The sequence below is a fragment of the Theobroma cacao genome, chromosome 1 (genome assembly GCF_000208745.1).
Source record: "Theobroma cacao cultivar B97-61/B2 chromosome 1, Criollo_cocoa_genome_V2, whole genome shotgun sequence".
NCBI lineage: Eukaryota > Viridiplantae > Streptophyta > Magnoliopsida > Malvales > Malvaceae > Theobroma > Theobroma cacao.
The window spans coordinates 4,582,431-4,601,503 of NC_030850.1; the positions used below are offsets into that span (position 1 = coordinate 4,582,431).

A 19,073-nucleotide genomic window follows, 5' to 3' on the forward strand; every position below is an offset into this window, starting at 1 on the left:
CTTAATTAGGAGACAAAGAATTTGAAGCAAAAGAAACCTGGCTAAAACTCAATACAGTAGATATTATTACTTCTGTGCAATAGGAAAGAAATGGTTAGGAACTAGCACATGAATGCACAGAAACTTGAAATTGCAGCACTTTGAAGATGTCTAGAGTTTTAGACATAGGCACCAAAAAAGCTGATCCACAAGGGGACTAAAACAAATACAAATAGGCATGTGGTTAGCTATAAATCGATAGTCAATATTTGATGACATGATCACATCATGAGAAAGCAGAGAAAGTTGGTGTTGACACAAGGTAAGCAGCAAGCATCTTTTGAGTGGCAAGAGCATGTGGTTTCTGGTTTGTACTCTCCCAGACCATGTGTGGCACAAGGACAAAGTCTGCTGATCCGGGAATTTGCTTGCTTGTCTCTGCACATGATTTTCTGCCTCAAATGATTTGCTCGTATCATCCTTTGATTGATCTACTTGTAGTTGAATACTTCACCACCTGAATACAGAGAGAAGAGGGTCCCATTGTTGCTTGTCATCACTGGCATCTTTTTTGATTTGTTCTTAGATTCTTGATGACGAAGACAATCAAAGTTTGGTTGATATGCTCCCTGTGGAGATTATCCTCTCACTCAACAAGCAATACATTTCTGCGAAGACCATGATATGAAATTTACGAAATTACACAACTGTTAGAACCTAAACCATTAGAAAAATAATGAGGATTCAATAGTAGCCAAAGTTTCTTGGATTTTATCCACTTTCCTTGTCTTGGCTCTCTTGAGAATGGAGTTGGTTCCTCCTGGTTATACAAACAAGGCCAACTCATTTCATCTCTATCTCCGCTTAGGGGGACCTCATAAAACTCGCGGTCCCCTTCCGCCTGCGGTCCTGATAAAGATAAAAAGAGTAGGACCATATGAAACTTAGAAGCAGCCCTGATTACCGCTCAATCCCACATTGATGGGATACCAAAGCCAACACTCCAAGTGCAATCATATATACTAAAGGCTAACCTCTCGACGAAGACACGGAGCCGTGCGGTGAGCACAGAGCGAACTATTCTTTCGCCTTTTACTAAAGAATACCGTGTGCTCGCCGCTGATAGCGGCATACGCCAATTTTTGGAGGGCTCTCTGATGTGGATGAGTCCCTACAATTCTAGTTTAAAGTTTAATAGGCGTTCGAGTTATAGAGTGGAGTGCAACTAGTTTGTTTGATTAGCCAAGTAATGTGAAAGTACATCGTAAGCCAATTCACCACTGCCTTGGAGAAGAAATATCCTGTTACAAATTATTGGAGATTTTGGTGTAGGTTAATCTTAAAGCTTAAAGAGTCAAATGTATCATAAGATTACTATTTTATATACTGATTAAGAATTAGTATTTTATATGTTATAGAAAGAAATTTTAAAGTGAATTTATATGACTGTCATAAATTTATTTATAATAATCTCAATAAATTATTTTTTAAATCCATTTGTAAAGTAAAAAAAATTCATTGCCTATGTATTGAAAAATAGTTTGAAATGATTAATATTTGTTAGAAAATTGATTTTATAACAATAACAAGTATGCAACCTAACGATTAGGATTTGAGATTTTGGGTTGAATATTACATAAATAAATAAATATATTTACAAAATAACAAATAAACCAATTTTGTTACTAAGGCATATAAAAAATGAGATCGTTATAAATGAAAGGCAGTGAATTCAAAGGCCCATAGCAACTGACCCATCTAAGTCCAACCCAATGCAACCTCCACTACCTAACGGCTAGTCTCATTCAAAATCATGATTCTAAACCTCCCCACCGGGCCATCCCCAACTTTTTGGAAACGAGAGAGAATCGGATAATGGATCCAAGGCCAACGCCGTCACGTCTCCGTCCCAAAAATTTTAAATTCCCATGACCACCCTCACTCTTAACGGCTCTTTTTGAACCGCACTCTCATTTACTTTCTTTCTCTTTTCACTTCCGCTCTGCATATTTTCTCTTCGCGATTTTAAAATTTCGAGAACCAGAAAATTACCCAAGAAAAGAAAAAACTTATCGGACATCCCCTCAGATGACAAATCTATAATCAGAAAACCAGGTACTTTTCTAAGGTCATTTTATATTCTCGTTATTTCCGTTTGTTTACTGAGAAATTCAAGAAACCACTGCACCTCCCATGAAAAGAACAAGAAAAGAGCCAAGAAAGTTCAAAATGTAGGGGAAAACTGAGAATTAGTTATTTTGTTGGCTTAGTTTTCGTCAATTTAACAATAATTATCTTATTAACTGCTCGTTGTAATTACTAATTTGTTGTATTGTGAAAGTTTTCTTTAAAAATCTCGTTAATTTTGTATCATGTGGCTTTAGGGTTTTAGTTATTTGATATTTTCAGTTTCAATGTTTCATTTGTTTGTTTAATTAGATCTTACATTTGCACTCCGTTTGCTTTCCTGGAAAAACGTAGAAAAGAAAATGACATTAGATCTTAATTTTTTCTTTTTAAAAAATTACGATTCAGTTTAAAGCACGAACATTTTCTGTATGTCAAAGGAATTCTGACAGATAATATTTATATGCTTATGGAATAGCTACAGCAACAATTTCAATTAATAATCTGTCATTATCTTTGGGACATAATGTTAGCTTTAACATCAACGTAAACTTTTTAGCTAAAAAGATTTGTGCTTTGCCCACTAACAGGTGTAAATTGTAATCTGAAAATATATATTCAGGAAAAAATGGCAATGGAGAAGGTTTATGAAGAGCTAGATGAAGTCAAAGTTGAGAATGAGAAGCTAAGGGCAGATTTCAAAAGCAAAGCAGCATTATGTGAGCATTTGAAAAAAATCCAGAATGAGCAGGTAATGAAAATCCAAGAAGGGAGTTCAAAAATCGAGAAGCAGGCTCAAGAACTTCTTGAAAAAGAAGAAGAAATCTCGGTGGTGAAGCAAGCGAATGAAGATCTTAAATCCAGTCTGAATGAAAAAGAATCTATCATCAAGCAATTGACTGCTGCTAATGCTAAGCTCAGAGTTGAGCGTGATGAGAAGAATCAAAACTGGGAGCAGGAGAATAGAAGGTTGGTATTGGCTTTAGATGAGGCAAATGAGAAGAATATAGATCAAGAACAAAAAATTAATGTGCTTAAGGCGGAGATTGAAGGTCTGAAAGCACACCTGTCAGTTTCACAGAAGAAGCGCTCCGAAGCAGAGAAAAAGGCCAAAAACCCAAAAGAGCTGAGAGAAAGAGATGATCTGTTGGTCAAGGTAGAGGAAGGCAAGAGGAAGGTTGAAGATCAGCTAAAATGGAAGAAGGAGCAGTTCAAACACCTAGAAGAAGCCCACGACAAGCTTCGAGATCAGCTCAAGGTGAGTAAGAAAGAGTGGGAGCAAGAAAAATCAACATTGCTTGATGAGATTTGTTCGCTGCAGACAAGATTAGATTCTCAGATCCGAATTACAGGAGATCTTCAAAACCGGTTACAAATGTGCAACCAAGCCTTGGCTCATGAAGAAACACGAAGAAAGTACCTGGAAGTTGAAATTTCAGAGTTCAAAACACGCTTTGAAAATATTTTTGCTGAATGCCAGGATGCAAAGTCACAACTGGACTGCTTGAATTCCCAGAGGGATAATGAAGTTGCAACTCTGAGACATCTATTGGGCACAAAGGAATCATTTTACAAGGAAATGGAGTATCGAGCAGGAAAACTGGAGCAAGAAAATCAAGAGTTGATGACATCCGTCAGAGAACTCCGGGAAGCCCGATTTCAGGAAGCTGGAAGTTCTTCTTCTCTTTCAAAACTGAAAAACAAGCTCAAAAGTGTGGAGCAGATGCACAAGGAGTGTTCAGCAAATCTTAGGGCTAAAGAAGCTGAATGGAACTCTCAGCGGGAGGAAATGACCAAGAAATTAAATGGCTACAGTTCTCAGTTGGAGAGAAAAGATGCCGCTTTCAAAGTGCTTGAAATGGAACTTGAAGGTTACCTTTCTTCAGCTGTGCAGTTGAAATTGCAGAATGAAGAGATTTCTGTGATGTTACTACTGATGAAGTCAGGAATGTCTGAGGCCCAATTGAAACTTGCAAATGTTGAGGCTGAGCTGGGCCTCTATGAGAAAGAGAGGGTAGAGAATCTTTCTATTCTGAGGCAGCAGCTGGAGATCAAAAATACTGCTCTGGCTAATGCTCAGAGAGACATTGCAGAAGAAGGTGAGAGGACAGCAATTTTAACCAGGAGGGTTGATACCTTAGAACAACTTGAGGATAAGCATCAGCTGATGCAGAAAGAGCTCAACAGATGTAAAGAAATGCTGGAGGAATCATCCAGGTGTCAACTTCGGTTGAAAGAGCAAGCTTTGCAGGTGGACAATGATTCAAAAGGAAAAATTAGAGAAGTCTGTGATGCTTTAGATGTGGCAAATTCTGAACTGGCTGAAGAACAGGAGAAGGTAGCATCTTTGTTAAGGAAAGTTGAGTCCTTGGATATTATTGAAGGACAGCGGCTCCTGATGCAGAAAGAGCTTGAGAGGTATAAAGAAAAGCTTGAGGAAGCATCTAGGTGTCAAATACACTTGGAAAAGCAAGCTTTGCAGATGGAAAGTGAATCCAGAGAGAAACTTCAGGAAGTTTGTGATGCTTTAGAAGCAGCAAAATCTGAATTAACAGAAGAACGAGAAAGAGCAGCTTCATTGATGAAGAGGGTTGAGTCTTTGGATCAAATTGAAGAGCAGTGGCTCCAGACACAGAAAGAGCTTGAGAGGTATAAGGATTTGCTTGAGGAAACATCTAGGAGTCAACGTCAGTTGGAAGAGCAAGCGGTGCATATGAAAAATGAATATGAAGAGAAACTTCGAGAAGTTTGTGATGCTTTAGAAACTGCAAACTTTGAATTGGCTGAAGAACGTGAGAGGACAGCTTATTTAAAGAAGAGGATTGAATCTTCAGATCACTTAGAAGAGCAGTGGGCCCTGAGGCAGAAAGAACTTGACAGGTACAAGGAAATGTTTGAGGAGTCATCTAAGTGCCAAATTCAATTAGAAAAGCAAATGTCGCAGATCGAAAGTGACTCAGAAAGGAAACTAGCAGAAGTTTGCAATGCTTTGGACAAAGCAAATTCTGAATTGGTTGAGAAAATTTGTGAAAGACATGAAATTGAATTTGAATCGTGGATATGGAAAACTATTGCTGAGCGGTTAAAAGCTGACCTTGAAGAAAGCCAGGAACTGCGTAAAAAGTTAGAATCGTCTCTTCTTGCGCAAGTGGAGGTTGGAGAAACTATCAAGCAAGACCTTATCCGTATAACAGAAGAGAAGGAAGGGAGAATAGTTAATCTCCAGCAGCAGATAGTGTCACTAGAGCAAGAGCTCAAAACAAGAGAATTAGAAGCAGTGAGTTCTGCAGAGGAGAGCATTCTTCAAATTACAAGAGAACAGGACAAGATCTTAGAGGATCTCCAGAAAGAGATTGGGTTGCTGGAAGAAGAATCACTTAGAAGGGAAATGGAAGGTGCTGCATTTGCACATATAGGCGCAGAGAGAAAATTTGAGCATGAGAAGGAAAATCTTTTGCGGCTTGTAGAAGAGAAAGATCAGAGAATAGATGGTCTCATGCAGGCTGTCAGGTCAATGGAAGAAGATTTTAATAGCTCATTGAATTCCTTTTCCTCAGAGCTCGCTGAGAAGCAGGCACAGATTAATTTGGTCCACGAAGCTTATGAAAAAATTGCCAGAGCTGAGATTCTGGCTAAGCTAGAAATTGAAGAGAAAAAATTAATGATTGTGGAGTTGGAGGATGACATTCATATTGTACAGGAGAAATTGTTATCGCAAGAAAAATCCCTGTCTGATTCAAAACAGCTAGCATTAAATGTTGAAGCTGAATTGGAAGCAAAGCGTCTGCAAATGAAGAACTTGGCTGATCAGATGGAGGCAAGGCTGAAAACATCAGAGGCTTTGGTTGAGGAGTTTAAGAGTGAAAAGACAAATTTGCTCGAAGACATCATGAAGTTGTCAATGGAGAGGGAAAGTTTGTTCGGATTCATTGGGGGCCTAGGTGACAAGATCAGTGAGTTCTCCAGTGAAGACGCACAGCTGATGGGAATCTTGGGAAGGATAGTGCAGTCTTTTGACAATAACACTTCAGGCTTGAAAGGTGGTGATGAACTTTTTGACTCTCTAAAAGAGAACAAGAATAGTCCTGTTCCTTCTCCGGCAACCAAGAAACCTGATTCCGCCATTGAAGAAAGATCACCATTTAGACAGCTCAACTAACTGCAACTAAGGAAAGAAGCTATTATCAATACAGCTTGTGTGATTGACGGTTTTCTTTTTCTTTTTCTTTTTTGCCCCCATTAACTAAGTTTTTCCGGAAGAATCCATGCAGTTTAAAGCATGGACTTCGTCTTCCTTTTCAGCTTTGTATATGACAGATTCATGCCTGTATAAGCGTTTGTATCTGCCAGTAACAATTGACCACATGATTCATTGTTTCATTTTGAAGAACCAGTTCATAATTTATCATATTATCTTCAGATTTTCTCCTTCTCTGTGGAAGTGGATGGTTGTTGCTGAAGTACTTAATTTTCAGAAAAGCTTGTTGAATACATGTATTCCCATCCTGTGGCCAAAGAGCTAACATTTCAATAAGAAATTTGTTATGCTGCATTGAAGACTTCACATGTTTCTAGCAGTGGAATGCAAATTTATCAAGAAAAAAATGCAGCTTCACACTGTTATGAATCAGTTTTAATTAAGATATTGAAGTCTAAAATTAGCATCCCTGTACGCATATTCTCCTTTCTAGTGTCACCAAACATCTTTTCAAAAACCAGCCTAATTGCACTTCTGAAAAACAATGATGAAATGCTCTTACCCTTTCTTGTGGACTGTTTAAGTTATCGACTTGATAAAACATTTTGTGCTCCCAAACATTAAAGGTTAAGATAAAAGCACCAGCACTTGTATTCTAATGTGTTCAAAAAACGAACAAAAGCCTGCAAAAATAACCTAAACTTGCAGGTCAAGTGTTTCCATTCCAACAACCAAAAAGAGTGCTAGATCCTCTTTGTTCATTCTCAAGTAGTTTGTCAAGAATTTTGAACAACAATACAATGTGTGAAATATATCTGCTGTCATGCCACAGCAAATGAGAAATAGATGCAGCATGCAGAACAGTCACAGAACAATTTAATGCAGAATAAGAATACGGTAACTAGATGGCATTTGCTGCTAACATAATCAATGGTTTTAGGCTGATATCATTATCATGGATTATTATACAACAATGGAAAATTTTACTCACGCCTGCTCCCACTAGATGGTTCAGATTTCTGCAAAAATTCTGACAATCCCTGCCTTAGAGCTCTGAAGTTTACTCCATTGCCAACATAGATGCTAGTGACTCCCATTTTTGATACCTGCAAAAACCATAAACAGATTTAGAAAACGAGGGTATAAAAACTTCAGCAGTTAAGAAACCGAGCATTAATTGTCCATCATAAGAGAAAATTTTACCGCTTCTATGTTCCTATCCTCATCATCAAAGAACAGCATTGAACTAAATGGTACACCAGTCCTCCTATGAATTTTCTGAAAATGCTCGGTTTTATGTGTCCAACTCGAGAATATCTCCTATAACACATGTGAAAATGGAACAAACCGTCCATTAAAAACCCAATTTAACAGAAGTAAAACCCCAATCACGAAAACGAATCATTTCCAGGTATGAGCCCTTCATTCATCTTAAGCACAACCTAATGGCTAATACCATACTATCCCATTAAAAGTGCTTAGAAATTAAAACATATATGGTGGTAAATAGTAATCAAATAAACGACACAAGGACGAGATAAAAAGAACGACAAGAATCGTCCCTCACCTCAGCGACAAACATGGACCGGATTCCTAGTTTATCGAGGAAAGTTTTGGCAATTTGGGGAGTTGGTGATCTAGAAGCTATAGCAATATCAATTCCCTTCTCCTTCAGGGCAAGTAATATGGCTTTAGCATGCTGATATAGATACGGCGTTTCATCCTCATCGCAGCACTCACTAACAACAATCAACATCAAGAAAACAATAAAATGGATCACCACCACATTTCCTACAATTTCTAAATAGTAGTTATTAACAGTTAGAAATTGGAGCGGAAATTGTACCAATAAAAAGGCCAGAGAGTATAATCGAGATCGAATACGACCAAACGAGGCAGCTTCTGGAATTGGCTGATAATCTCCAGCGCTTCCTTCTTCGCTTTCTCCTCCCCTCCCATGTTTCTCGCTCGCTTGCAAATTCCAAAACGCAACCTTATGCAGCCGTTTTACATCCAGTTCCATAATTATAAAAAAAAAAAAACGAAAAAACAGCGACTGATAGATTTTTTTTTTCTTTTGTTCGCAACAAAAAGAAAGGGACGAGCCGCCACGGATGCCAACGTGGCAATCCACGTGGCTAACTATTCACCACTTTAGCAAATATAATTTCGCGAGCGTACATCATTGGCGCATAGTGCGCGGCACAGGTTAATTCTCTCTCTCTCTCTCTCTGCCTTTCTCAACGAATCTCCTGGTAGAAAAAATCGAGAAGAGCTAGTCTCTGAATTTCTGGGGAAAGCTTTTCGACGCCTGAAATTCTCCGCTCCGTCGTCGTTTCTTCCTCTTTAAAGTAACTATTATTTCCAAAGCCTTTAGAATTTATGTATATATTTATGCTTTTTTAAGAAGATTCTTCATTTCCAAACTGGGAATTCACTTGAAACTTTCTCATATTTAGCTTTGTTCTCACTTTGTTTTTGATAATTATATTTAAGATTCATGTTAACTCGGGTACTTAAAACTTTGCCTGTGAGTAGAAATTTTTTTTTTTGTTAATTTCATTGCTTTTATCCGCTTTATTTTTTTTCATTACAATTTGAATTGATGAAAGTTTTTTTCTTTAATTTTTTTTGCTTGATTTTATGTAATCTTGGATTATCAGAATTGATTCTCCGTCTCTAATAATTAAAGTTGTCTTCCTTTTCTTCTTCCTTTTTGTTTGGTTAAATTACCGCTCAAAATTATGTTACCCTGTGGTGGAATTTTGAAATTTTCGAATGGGAAATTGATTAGGCTTTAAGGAATATTTTATTGTTCTTACTGATTATACTATTATTAATAAAAAATTATTATCTTTTGTTGCCGCATGAAATTCGCAATTTTGCTATGGCAGGTTGAAGAGTTGTGAGATTTTGGAATAGTGTTTCCCTTTATTAATATCGATTTGGAGTGTAAATCTTAGCTATTGCTGGAATACATTGTGGGCTTATGCTACTAGTGACACCCTGTAAAAGAGCGGTCTCACTTCTACAATGTCTCTTGCTGGTTCTTTGCAATTGTCCCATGATTTGGGACTTTGCAGGAACCAGGGATACAATAAAAAGTTTAAGGTACAGGATTCCTCCCTCCTTGTCTCTAAGAAAGCATATTGTATGCTGTTTGGCGTATTTTTTTAATTTATGTATTTGAATTTTTCTTTTTCTTTTACCGTTTTGTGTTTTCAGAGTGTAATGGGAAGGAGCAAGCCGCATTTATTGAGTGCTACCCTCTCATCTCGTTCTTTGGTATGACTTCCAGCTCTAAGACTGGTGCTTCTTTGTTTAGGATACTGTTTCTCTGCTGTTAGGTGACTGAGATTATGAACATTGAATTGTCAAAAAGAAGAAAAGGTGTCGCCTTATCAAGTGCATGCATATCTGCAATATGCATGTAGGATTCTTGTTGCTTAAGTTTTCTTAGCTGTCTTGTCTTGGTTTTTGTGGTTTGCTTCAAATTTGGTTTAGCCAAGTTAATTATAGATGCATTACTTGTATGAATGGACATTAGTATGATAGCTTTTGTTTGTCAATATCATTGTTTCAAAGCGCATGGAAACTCTCACGAAGTGTAATTTGCAGGTAAGTGTTTCTGCATTGTAGCATATTGTCATTAATTTGTCTATTTCAATCTCTCAATCACTTTAACAGTTATTATTTCAGTGATTGAACTATATTGTCAGAATTATTCTGGATGAAAGGCTAGATTTATGTTCTCCTTTTAACTTTTCACGTAAATATTACTTGGCTATCCCCATAGACTCTTAGAAGCTGAAACCTTTGGTTTTATTGTCTACATTAGTGATTATATAATTGCAATTGTAGTTTGATGCCATACACTGCTTTGTATCCCTTCGAAAGGTGTTCTCGAGATATTTTTTCAATTTTTAGTGATGTTTGAGGATATCTTTGTCTTCTTCCCTTTTTGCCACAGGTTCTGCAGCAAGATTCTTGGAGAATTCGCCTCTCTGACAGTTTGTACAGGCCAATACATTCTGTTCCATACAGAAACAATGCTTTTAGGTGTCATGCTTTTCGAGTACCAGGCCAGATATTTGAACTTCCTGGTGTAAAAGCTGTATCTGTTGCAGTGACAAGGTGCCCTTTTTCCCCTGTTCAGTCATTTACTTAAATGTGCAAGCATATTTGTTTTATTGAACTTCGGGATCGTTTGTGCGGTTATCTATTTCATATGGATAAATGCATTTTCTTATAATTTCAGCATTTCTAGTATTACTTTTTACTAGGATTCAAGTTCTAAGTGTCTCTAACTATTATTTAGGAGTAATTACTTTCTTCTGCTTCAGTTAATTGATATTTACATGTGGTTTCATGTTTCCATGACAAGCATATTGTATAATTCTGTAAAAAAAATAAGGTTGCTTTTGGGTATTATTTTAATGTTTACAAACTGCAATGATTTAATTGCAGTTAATATTAAGCCCTCCGTATCATGCAGGTCATATAATATCTTACAAGGTAGTCCTCTTGTATTTAAGTTGGTTCCAGCATTCAGTATTATAATTTTTGCCCTATGGGGTGTTGCACCACTTATCCGACAGGGTAGAAGCCTCCTTTTTCATGTACGTGCACTCCTTGAAGTTGGTTCTTAATTCTGTTATTTACCGTGGTTAATATACGTCTGGCCAAATTGGGTCAATGCATTATCTAATATTCTAAGATTACCTGCAGAAGAGTGATAATAGCTGGAAGAAGAGTAGAACACTTTTTATTACAACCTCTTATATTCAACCTTTGCTGCTGTGGACTGGAGCAATACTCATATGCAGGTGCCACTATCATGATGTGTTTTTGAAATGCAAAAGGAGCTCTGTATTTTGCTGTCATAAAATGCAAAATCTAGTTTCAAGCGTTCAATAAGCATGCATATTATTTGTGTACTTCTTGCAGAACACTGGATCCATTAGTACTTCCTTCAGAAGCTAGCCAAGTTGTTAAGCAACGGCTTTTAAATTTTGTAAGATCATTGTCGACTGTGCTGGCCTTCGCATATTGCTTATCTAGGTGAGCATGCATTCTTCTCTGTTTAAATCTTTCATCATAAAATGCTTTATGAGGATGGTCTCTGGCTTTAGTATTATTTAATATTGTTTTTGAAATTTTGGTATTATTTAATATAACAGACAAACATTGCTTTGTTGCTGTTGAGCTCATCAGTGAATTTGTTACTGAAGTCCAGTTATATTTATTCAAAAAAAAAAAGAGCTGAAAAGAAAGCAATCCACTTCCAGTTTGTTTTGCACAAGTGTTTCTCTCTAAAATAATCTAATGAAAGTCATAAAAATAACCTTTCAACTATATCAACTAAAATTTTGTTAGGAGGAAAATGGTGACAGCTAAAGTTGTGAGGAGAAACATGGGGGAAGATATGTGTTGCGCACATCTAGGGCTAGTATGAAGTATGAATTGATTTGTCGTTGGATCTATAATATTTCTGAATCTTGTTCTACTGAAATTGATTTCTCAATGTTGATAATGTTTACCTGGTTGAATACTTCTTGATAGTTGTTTTCTAAAACACTTCCATGCAGCATGATTCAGCAACTGCAGAAATTCTTCATGGAGACAAACGAGACCACTGATGATACGAGAAATGTAGGTCCCATTGCTGTAGCATAAACCATTTGATATTGATTACTAATCTTCTGGTTATTGCTATTGTTTATTGCAAAAGAATTGAAGTGCATGCGGAGTGTCACTCTGATGCCTCCATTCATTACAGAGAGACCTATACTACACATCAGTTACCTTTCTTTACGTTTATTTATGTACATACTTTTCTTGGTTGTATTAAGGTAGCCCAAATTGTGATGTGTTCTAACTAACTCATAAACTTCTCTCGTTCTTTCGGCAGATGGGTTTCCAGTTTGCAGGGAAAGCTATATACTCTGCAGTTTGGATTGCCGCTGTGTCATTGTTCATGGAGTTGCTTGGTTTCTCTACCCAGAAGTGGCTAACTGCTGGAGGTCTTGGGACAGTTTTGCTGACTCTTGCTGGTCGTGAGGTACACCTAAATATCATTTTCATACTAATTCATTGCAACTTATAGTTTTTCTGGAATATGCTTCACATTCTTGGTGGTACCAATGGACAATTCTTTCTTTTTTTTTTTTAAGTAAAAATACTTCATTTTAACTGCATTTTTGCAAGAATATTATAGATGATATAGGACAGGAATGTGGGTTTGCATACAAAAATCTGATTATATGGTGGGCAAGAACTTGTGGTTGAACTTGGAGGTTGCTTTGGTAAGGGTTCGGTAGGTTTAAAGAGACTGATTAAGGAGTGGTCGTAAATCTGAAACAATGCTAGAAATAAGGGATAAGAGGAAGAAGAAGATAAAGATATATGCTCCACACCCACAGTTAGAAAACGCTTCATACAATCCAGAGATAGCATAACCAATCCTGCATCGATAAAATCTGCAAAATTATATTAAACTTGTTCTTTATCAATTGAAAGAGATAACGTACTTACTATAGTGTTCTAGCAGTCCTATTCTCACAAGGACTTAGAGATAGGAAACCACCAAAATTTGAACTATTAAAACAATAACAGAAGGAAACTGTAAAATAAACCCTTTAGGCTCAAATCGTGGGATTTTCTGCGAAGTTGGAAATTGCTAGAGTATCCCAGAAAACCCCAGGAAAACAAGAAATGAAATCAAACCCACAACTTTTAACATATGAAACATAAACTAGTACTTTTTTGTTTTATCTTTTTCATGTCCTAAACCAGTCCAAGATGAAATAAAGATCAGGATTCCAAACTTTTTGAAAGTTAATCTTGACTTTTCTTGATCCCTTTATTGTCTGTATCAGTATATGTATTTTCCAGTGCTTGACATTTTGTCGTATGTTAATGTAGATATTCACAAATTTTCTCTCAAGTGCAATGATTCATGCAACCCGACCTTTTGTTGTGAATGAATGGATTCAAACAAAGATTGAGGGATATGAAGTTTCTGGTACCGTTGAGGTTTGTATTTGAGCCCCATCTCTGAATAAAGCTGTTTAGAGAAAAGGTGGACATCTTACTTAAATATACTTTATGATTATGGTGTTTGTTTTAGATCTCCAAATTATGATTGGGTTTTAATGATGTGATTCCCTTAGTGCACTGAAAAAGCAACAGGCATCATTTGAAGATTTTCTTATATGTATCTTAATGTTCTTTTCATATTCAGCATGTTGGTTGGTGGTCACCAACAATAGTAAGAGGGGAAGATCGTGAAGCAGTTCATATTCCAAACCATAAATTTACAGTAAATGTTGTGAGAAATCTAAGTCAGAAAACTCATTGGCGCATTAAAACTCACCTGGCCATCAGTCACTTGGATGTCAATAAGATTAATGTAAGGAGTTATCCCAGCATGTAATCAATTCTAATTCAGCTTTGGAGACACTGGATTGCCTTTAGAGTGTTTCCTTTTTATACATTTTTTGTGGATCCCTTTTGTTTGTGCAGAATATAGTTGCCGACATGCGCAAGGTCTTGGCCAAGAATCCTCAGGTTGAGCAGCAGAGATTGCACAGAAGAGTATTTCTAGAAAATGTCAATCCTGAAAATCAGGCTCTTTTGGTTCGTGTTGAACATCTGAACTTTTTATGTGATCATTCCTTTCATCATGACTTGGTGACTTGTTTTACAATCATCACTCTTTGATAGATTCTTTTGTCAGCAATGTCGCAAGACATTAAAAGGATTTGCCTCATCCAGTGTCTTTTTATATTTTATGTCAAGTGGTATGAGGGTGTGATGTGGTTAGATACCTTTTCCATTCAAATCTTACCAACCAAAAGGCATTTTGCAATCTGTTTATGGTAGCAGGTGCTTTGTCTTTAAAGTCGAATCATAGCAACCTCAGAGTACTGACCTTTTCCTGATGCCTTTTTGAGTGATGTTTAAATTTTTATACTTTATTGATATGGTCTATGTATATTTCCTTTAAGCATTTCTAAGCATCTGTATAATTCAAGAACTACCATTTTTAGTTTCTTTCTCTTAAAACTTTTGACAAGAGGTATAATAAACATATTTATGGTTTGCCCCTTTCTGGTATAATGAGCAACATAATTTAAGATTTTGAAGATTTATAAAATGAGAAAAGAAGAAACATGAATTTTATTTCTAGCACTGAGACCTGACATCTTAGATGCATTAGATATTGTGCAAGCTTGTGTCTATCATCTATGTCTGATGATTTTCTTTCCATCATTCTTTCTTATTTGACAGATACTGGTGTCCTGTTTTGTAAAGACTTCCCATCTTGAAGAGTATCTATGTGTCAAGGTAAGAGGATATTTGTATTGAAATTTCTACCTTTTAATGATGAATGTGGCCTGTGCAAGTGGATTTCAGGGTGTTTGGGTGCATCAATGACAATGGCTGTAGTACAACATGCTAGAAAAATTTGCTTATAACTTTGTCGGCAGCATTAAATGCTTGCCAGTATGGTATTATTAATTTGGTACAGATCCCAAAGAATATTAAAATAATCAATTATATCAAACAAGTATCTGAAATGAATCACTGTCCAACATTTGGAGTGGTATAGCAAATAAATATTTAAAGACAACTTATACACAGTTTTCTGTTGAATTAAGTTTGCGTATATTTTATTAGAAGGCTGCTCAAGAAGCCTTTCATAGATGTTATCCTCTTTATCACAAGCAATAGTTTTATAGAGTTATCCTTTCATTTGTCCTTTTTTTGCTGGTATATGCCTGCATTAGGGTGCTAATGTAACATTCTATAACTTCTGTTGGTTTGTTATTAAAAAAGAAGCCTTTTGATTATTTTTAGAATATTTCTTGTCGGCGAAAGTATCTTTTTTTACGGTTGATATATTTGAGTGGATCCATTATTTGTCTCTGTGGTTGTGATTCAGGAAGCTATACTTTTGGATCTCCTTAGGGTCATCAGCCATCACCGTGCCCGGCTTGCCACACCAATTCGCACTTTGCAGAAAATTTATAGTGATGCTGACTTGGAGAATATACCATTTGCAGACTCTGTCTATAGCCATGGTGGAGTGCCATCTAACAGGCCTCTGTTACTCATTGAACCGTCTTACAAGATCAATGGTGAAGATAGAATAAAAGGCCGTTCCTCACGTCCAGCTGGAGAACAAGACAGTAAAACCACAGCTCGGCCTCGTGCTGACACTAAAGCAGACAAGGCAGGAGCAACACAAAAGCCTGACTCCAAGGCTAAAGGAGCACCATCAATTGAAACCAAAGCAGATGCCAAGATTGGAGAAACTCCAAATTCTGACACCAAGGAGGACCTTAAGGTTGCATTTGCATCAACATCTGATCTCAAGACAGATGATAAAGTGGCCATGAAATCACCATCTAAATCTGTCCCGAAAAAAAGTTCTAATGCCATTGAAACATATAGTCCTGACCAAAAAGTTCTCGATTCAATCTCTGATAATTCGCCCCAAAACAAAATGGTCACTGACAAGCAACAGAAAATTGCAAGGCAGAGTAGCAAGTTAGATAATCCTTCAGGATCCTCACCAGATGCCGGTGTTGACAAAGCAGGTGGGTTACGAGAACCTCTCCAATCAAAACAGGAAGGTGAGAAGCTGCCAGTCACTCAGCCACCAATAGCAAGACCTGTGTTGGAGGAAAATATAGTTCTTGGTGTTGCATTAGAGGGCTCAAAGAGAACACTACCCATTGAAGAAGGGATGACTCCATCCCCAGCAGATGCAAAAGAAATGGCTTCTGCAAGCCGGAATGGAAGTGGATCCACTGCTGAGGATAAGAAAGATGGTCAGGTTCGGTCCTCTCCTAGTACCCCTGACGAACAGTGATGTATGTGAAAGCTAACTACTGAACCCCTGAGCCAACTAGTTGAATTATCTAACACTTCTCCTGACACCTACGCTGTGCAGCTGTATTTTCATCAAATTGTCCCATGCGTGCATATTTTCTTCTGATCACTCTTTCATTATTAATTTTCAAAATCTGTTTTATCTTGAAAGGCTCGGCAATATATCAATTTCCATTTTACATTTTTGATGATTGTAGAATCAATATTGTAGAATCAATCAATATTAAAAGCAATTTGAGGCTGGTTTTGCATGGTTCATTAGACCAAGATGTTGGCAAATAATCTAGGACTGCAATTGAGCAGATTAGTTGCTCTGCAAGTATACTGGCTGCTGCTCTACAGAAGCAGAGCAACATTCACGCTGTCATTAGAAGTTGCCGACTGTGTTGCGTGTTTATCTTTTTCCCTTTTTTTCTTCTCTTGATTTCATTGTGGTTAATGAATCCAGAACTCCATGAACCACAGCCTTCAAACAAAGCAAACCCATGGCTGATCTTTAGACCGTGCATTAAAAAGTCAATTCAGCAGAGAGCAGTCTGAGCTTTGACCCACCGGAATACTTGACGGAAACAAGGCCGGCAAAGGGAAAATGAGAGAAAAGCAATCCTCTACCCAATTGATCACCCATTCTCTCTAGTAATTGAACTCTTTGCAGCTTAGTAAAAATATAATAATAGACAAGACATAGCTAATCTACTTTCATTAAAAGCAGATATTGAATATCAATAACAATGCCAATTCTAATATTGATCCAGACAACAAACTTGCTTCTAAATAAAGCATCTTTTAAATCCCCTGGGACATCACTCATCAATCGCTCTTGCCCTCCTGAGATCCAATCTCTTGCAAGTAATGTTCCGCTTCCAAGGCTGCCATGCACCCTGCATAGTTGCAAAACAAACAAATTTCAAGTCGGCTAGATGAGAATAAACAAAACTTAATGTAGCAGCAAATATGCATGTTATGTACATAAAATCATAATTTTGCTGATTCAAATGGAAATGCATTTCAGTTTGCCATAGGAACTACTATCATGGAAAGTATACAAACAGAGCAATTGCAGATGATAAGCCAGTGATTGGAAATATTCTGCAGCTTATTTCCTTTTCATAATATGTCCGCCATCATGAATTTTACAGTAGCTTTTTTTCTAAAAGAACCATGTCACCAAGTTTTCAAGAGTCTAAAGTGAGGTTGAAGAGTTCTCCGGTCCCTCCCCTGCAAGCGCATGTGTTTTCTAATTTTCTCGTTCTTCAAAGAGAAAAGGAGTGAAGATTCATCTAAAGATGGAACATACGATAAATTAATGTTTGGTTAGATCTTATTCTTACATGTAAAATGACAAGCAAATATCCAATCTATGCCTTAGGCGACTGCTTCTTAGCTTATGCAATCCGTGCCAGTTTATGTCATGTAAGCAAGCTTGATGGTTGATCACAATCAAAGAGTAAGGAAAATCAAGGAAGACAACAAACATGTGAAGGTAAAAGGACTAACCAGTGCCAGCAGCAGTAACAGCTTGCCTGTACTTCTTATCCTGGACATCTCCAGCAGCAAAAACGCCGGGCACGCTGGTCTGAGTTGTACCTGGCTTAGTGAGAATGTAGCCATCTGAATCAAGCTGCAGCTGGCCTTCCAAGAACTTGGTGGCGGGCTCGTGCCCAATGGCAAAGAACAAGCCAGAAACTTTCAAATCAGAAACCTCCCCAGTGAGCAGATTCTTCACCTTGAGCCCTCCCAAAACCCCTCTCTCCCCATCCCCATACGCCTCCACCACCACCGAATTCCATATCACCTCTATCTTAGGATTGGAAACAGCCCTGCTCTGCATGATCTTGGACGCCCTAAAGGTGTCTCTCCGGTGAATGATGTACACCTTGGAAGCGTACTTAGTGAGGTAGGTGGATTCCTCCATTGCAGAGTCACCCCCACCAATCACTGCCAGAGGCTTGTCCCTGAAGATTGGGGCCGCCCCATCACACACCGCGCAAGCTGAGATTCCTTTGTTCCAAAAGCCCCCTGGCCCATCCCCTGAACCCTGGAAATTCAGCCGCTTTGCTACAGCCCCTGTGGTCACAATCACCGAGTCAGCCAGGACGGTTTTCGCATCGGTGATGATCCTGAACGGAGACGAAGAAAGGTCAACCTTGTTGACGGTTTCAGTGTAGATGGCGGTGCCAAAGCGGAGCGATTGATTGCGGCAGCGGTCCATAAGCTCCATGCCCATGATGCCGTCTGGGAATCCAGGGAAGTTCTCGACGTCCGTTGTGGTGGTCAGCTGACCGCCAGGGGCGATATCGTTAGCCATCCAGCCCTCGAAGAGAATGGGCTTTAGCTCAGCACGGGCGGTGTAGATGGCGGCCGTGTGGGCAGCGGGCCCACTGCCGATGATGCAAACCTTTGTCCTGAGAGGAGAGTCCATGGCAGAAGTGGCGGAGTTGGAAAAAGATACTGCGGCGGTAACGGTTGCTGCAGCGGAAGTGGTAGCGAGGCCAACCAAAGTGCGGGCTTTTCTCCACAAGGTTTTCAGCCTGCTAGGGTTAGACCGGTAATTCATTTGGGTTTTGATGGACGCGTGATTTTTGGACCTTTTTTTTTTTTATTCTTTTTCTAATTTTCTTCTCTTTTGGGGGGTTTTCAGTTGTAGTTGTTGGCGCCAAAACAAGTCTAGTTTATTTATTTAAAAGAAGGGAGATTTGTTTGTGAGGTATAAGTATTTGTATTGGTTGTGACTTGTGAGAATCCAATTCGCCAATTGCTTACCAATATTTATGTATATGCAAATGCAATGCTTGATTGTTAGCTACTCTCAGATTCTTCCAGACTTTCTTCGTGTTAAGTAAGTATATACGTTGTAACCCGTTTCAAG

The 19,073-nt window shown here is 38.0% G+C and overlaps 4 protein-coding genes across 6 annotated transcripts; 2 read left to right on the plus strand and 2 right to left on the minus strand.

Moving 5' to 3' along the window:
• Window positions 1,890-6,534, plus strand: LOC18611461 (uncharacterized protein At4g38062). 2 transcript variants are annotated; one of them, XM_018119786.1, is made up of 2 exons: window positions 1,890-2,094; window positions 2,697-6,534. In XM_018119786.1, the coding sequence occupies exon 2, from the start codon at window positions 2,735-2,737 to the stop codon at window positions 6,263-6,265; it is 3,531 nt and encodes a 1,176-aa protein (XP_017975275.1). In that variant the 5' UTR covers window positions 1,890-2,094; window positions 2,697-2,734; the 3' UTR covers window positions 6,266-6,534. The 2 variants fall into 2 exon arrangements, with proteins under 2 accessions (XP_017975275.1, XP_007047787.2); XM_007047725.2 differs by having other exon boundaries at window positions 2,729-6,534.
• Window positions 6,979-8,326, minus strand: LOC18611460 (magnesium-dependent phosphatase 1). The gene is made up of 4 exons (XM_018119853.1): window positions 8,151-8,326; window positions 7,872-8,043; window positions 7,508-7,624; window positions 6,979-7,410 (listed from the first exon to the last, which is right to left on the minus strand). The coding sequence occupies exons 1-4, from the start codon at window positions 8,261-8,263 to the stop codon at window positions 7,288-7,290; spliced, it is 525 nt and encodes a 174-aa protein (XP_017975342.1). The 5' UTR covers window positions 8,264-8,326; the 3' UTR covers window positions 6,979-7,287.
• Window positions 8,513-16,462, plus strand: LOC18611462 (mechanosensitive ion channel protein 2, chloroplastic). Of its 2 annotated transcripts, XM_007047726.2 has the most exons (14): window positions 8,513-8,655; window positions 9,199-9,415; window positions 9,530-9,589; window positions 10,275-10,438; window positions 10,800-10,923; window positions 11,033-11,130; window positions 11,252-11,365; window positions 11,893-11,956; window positions 12,216-12,365; window positions 13,229-13,339; window positions 13,548-13,715; window positions 13,829-13,942; window positions 14,597-14,653; window positions 15,252-16,462. In XM_007047726.2, exons 2-14 carry the CDS (start codon window positions 9,338-9,340, stop codon window positions 16,182-16,184), a joined length of 2,235 nt encoding a protein of 744 aa, XP_007047788.2. In that variant the 5' UTR covers window positions 8,513-8,655; window positions 9,199-9,337; the 3' UTR covers window positions 16,185-16,462. The 2 variants fall into 2 exon arrangements, with proteins under 2 accessions (XP_007047788.2, XP_017975302.1); XM_018119813.1 differs by lacking the exon at window positions 11,252-11,365.
• On the minus strand, window positions 16,874-18,805 carry LOC18611463 (thioredoxin reductase NTRB). The gene is made up of 2 exons (XM_007047727.2): window positions 17,702-18,805; window positions 16,874-17,085 (listed from the first exon to the last, which is right to left on the minus strand). The coding sequence occupies exons 1-2, from the start codon at window positions 18,759-18,761 to the stop codon at window positions 17,015-17,017; spliced, it is 1,131 nt and encodes a 376-aa protein (XP_007047789.2). The 5' UTR covers window positions 18,762-18,805; the 3' UTR covers window positions 16,874-17,014.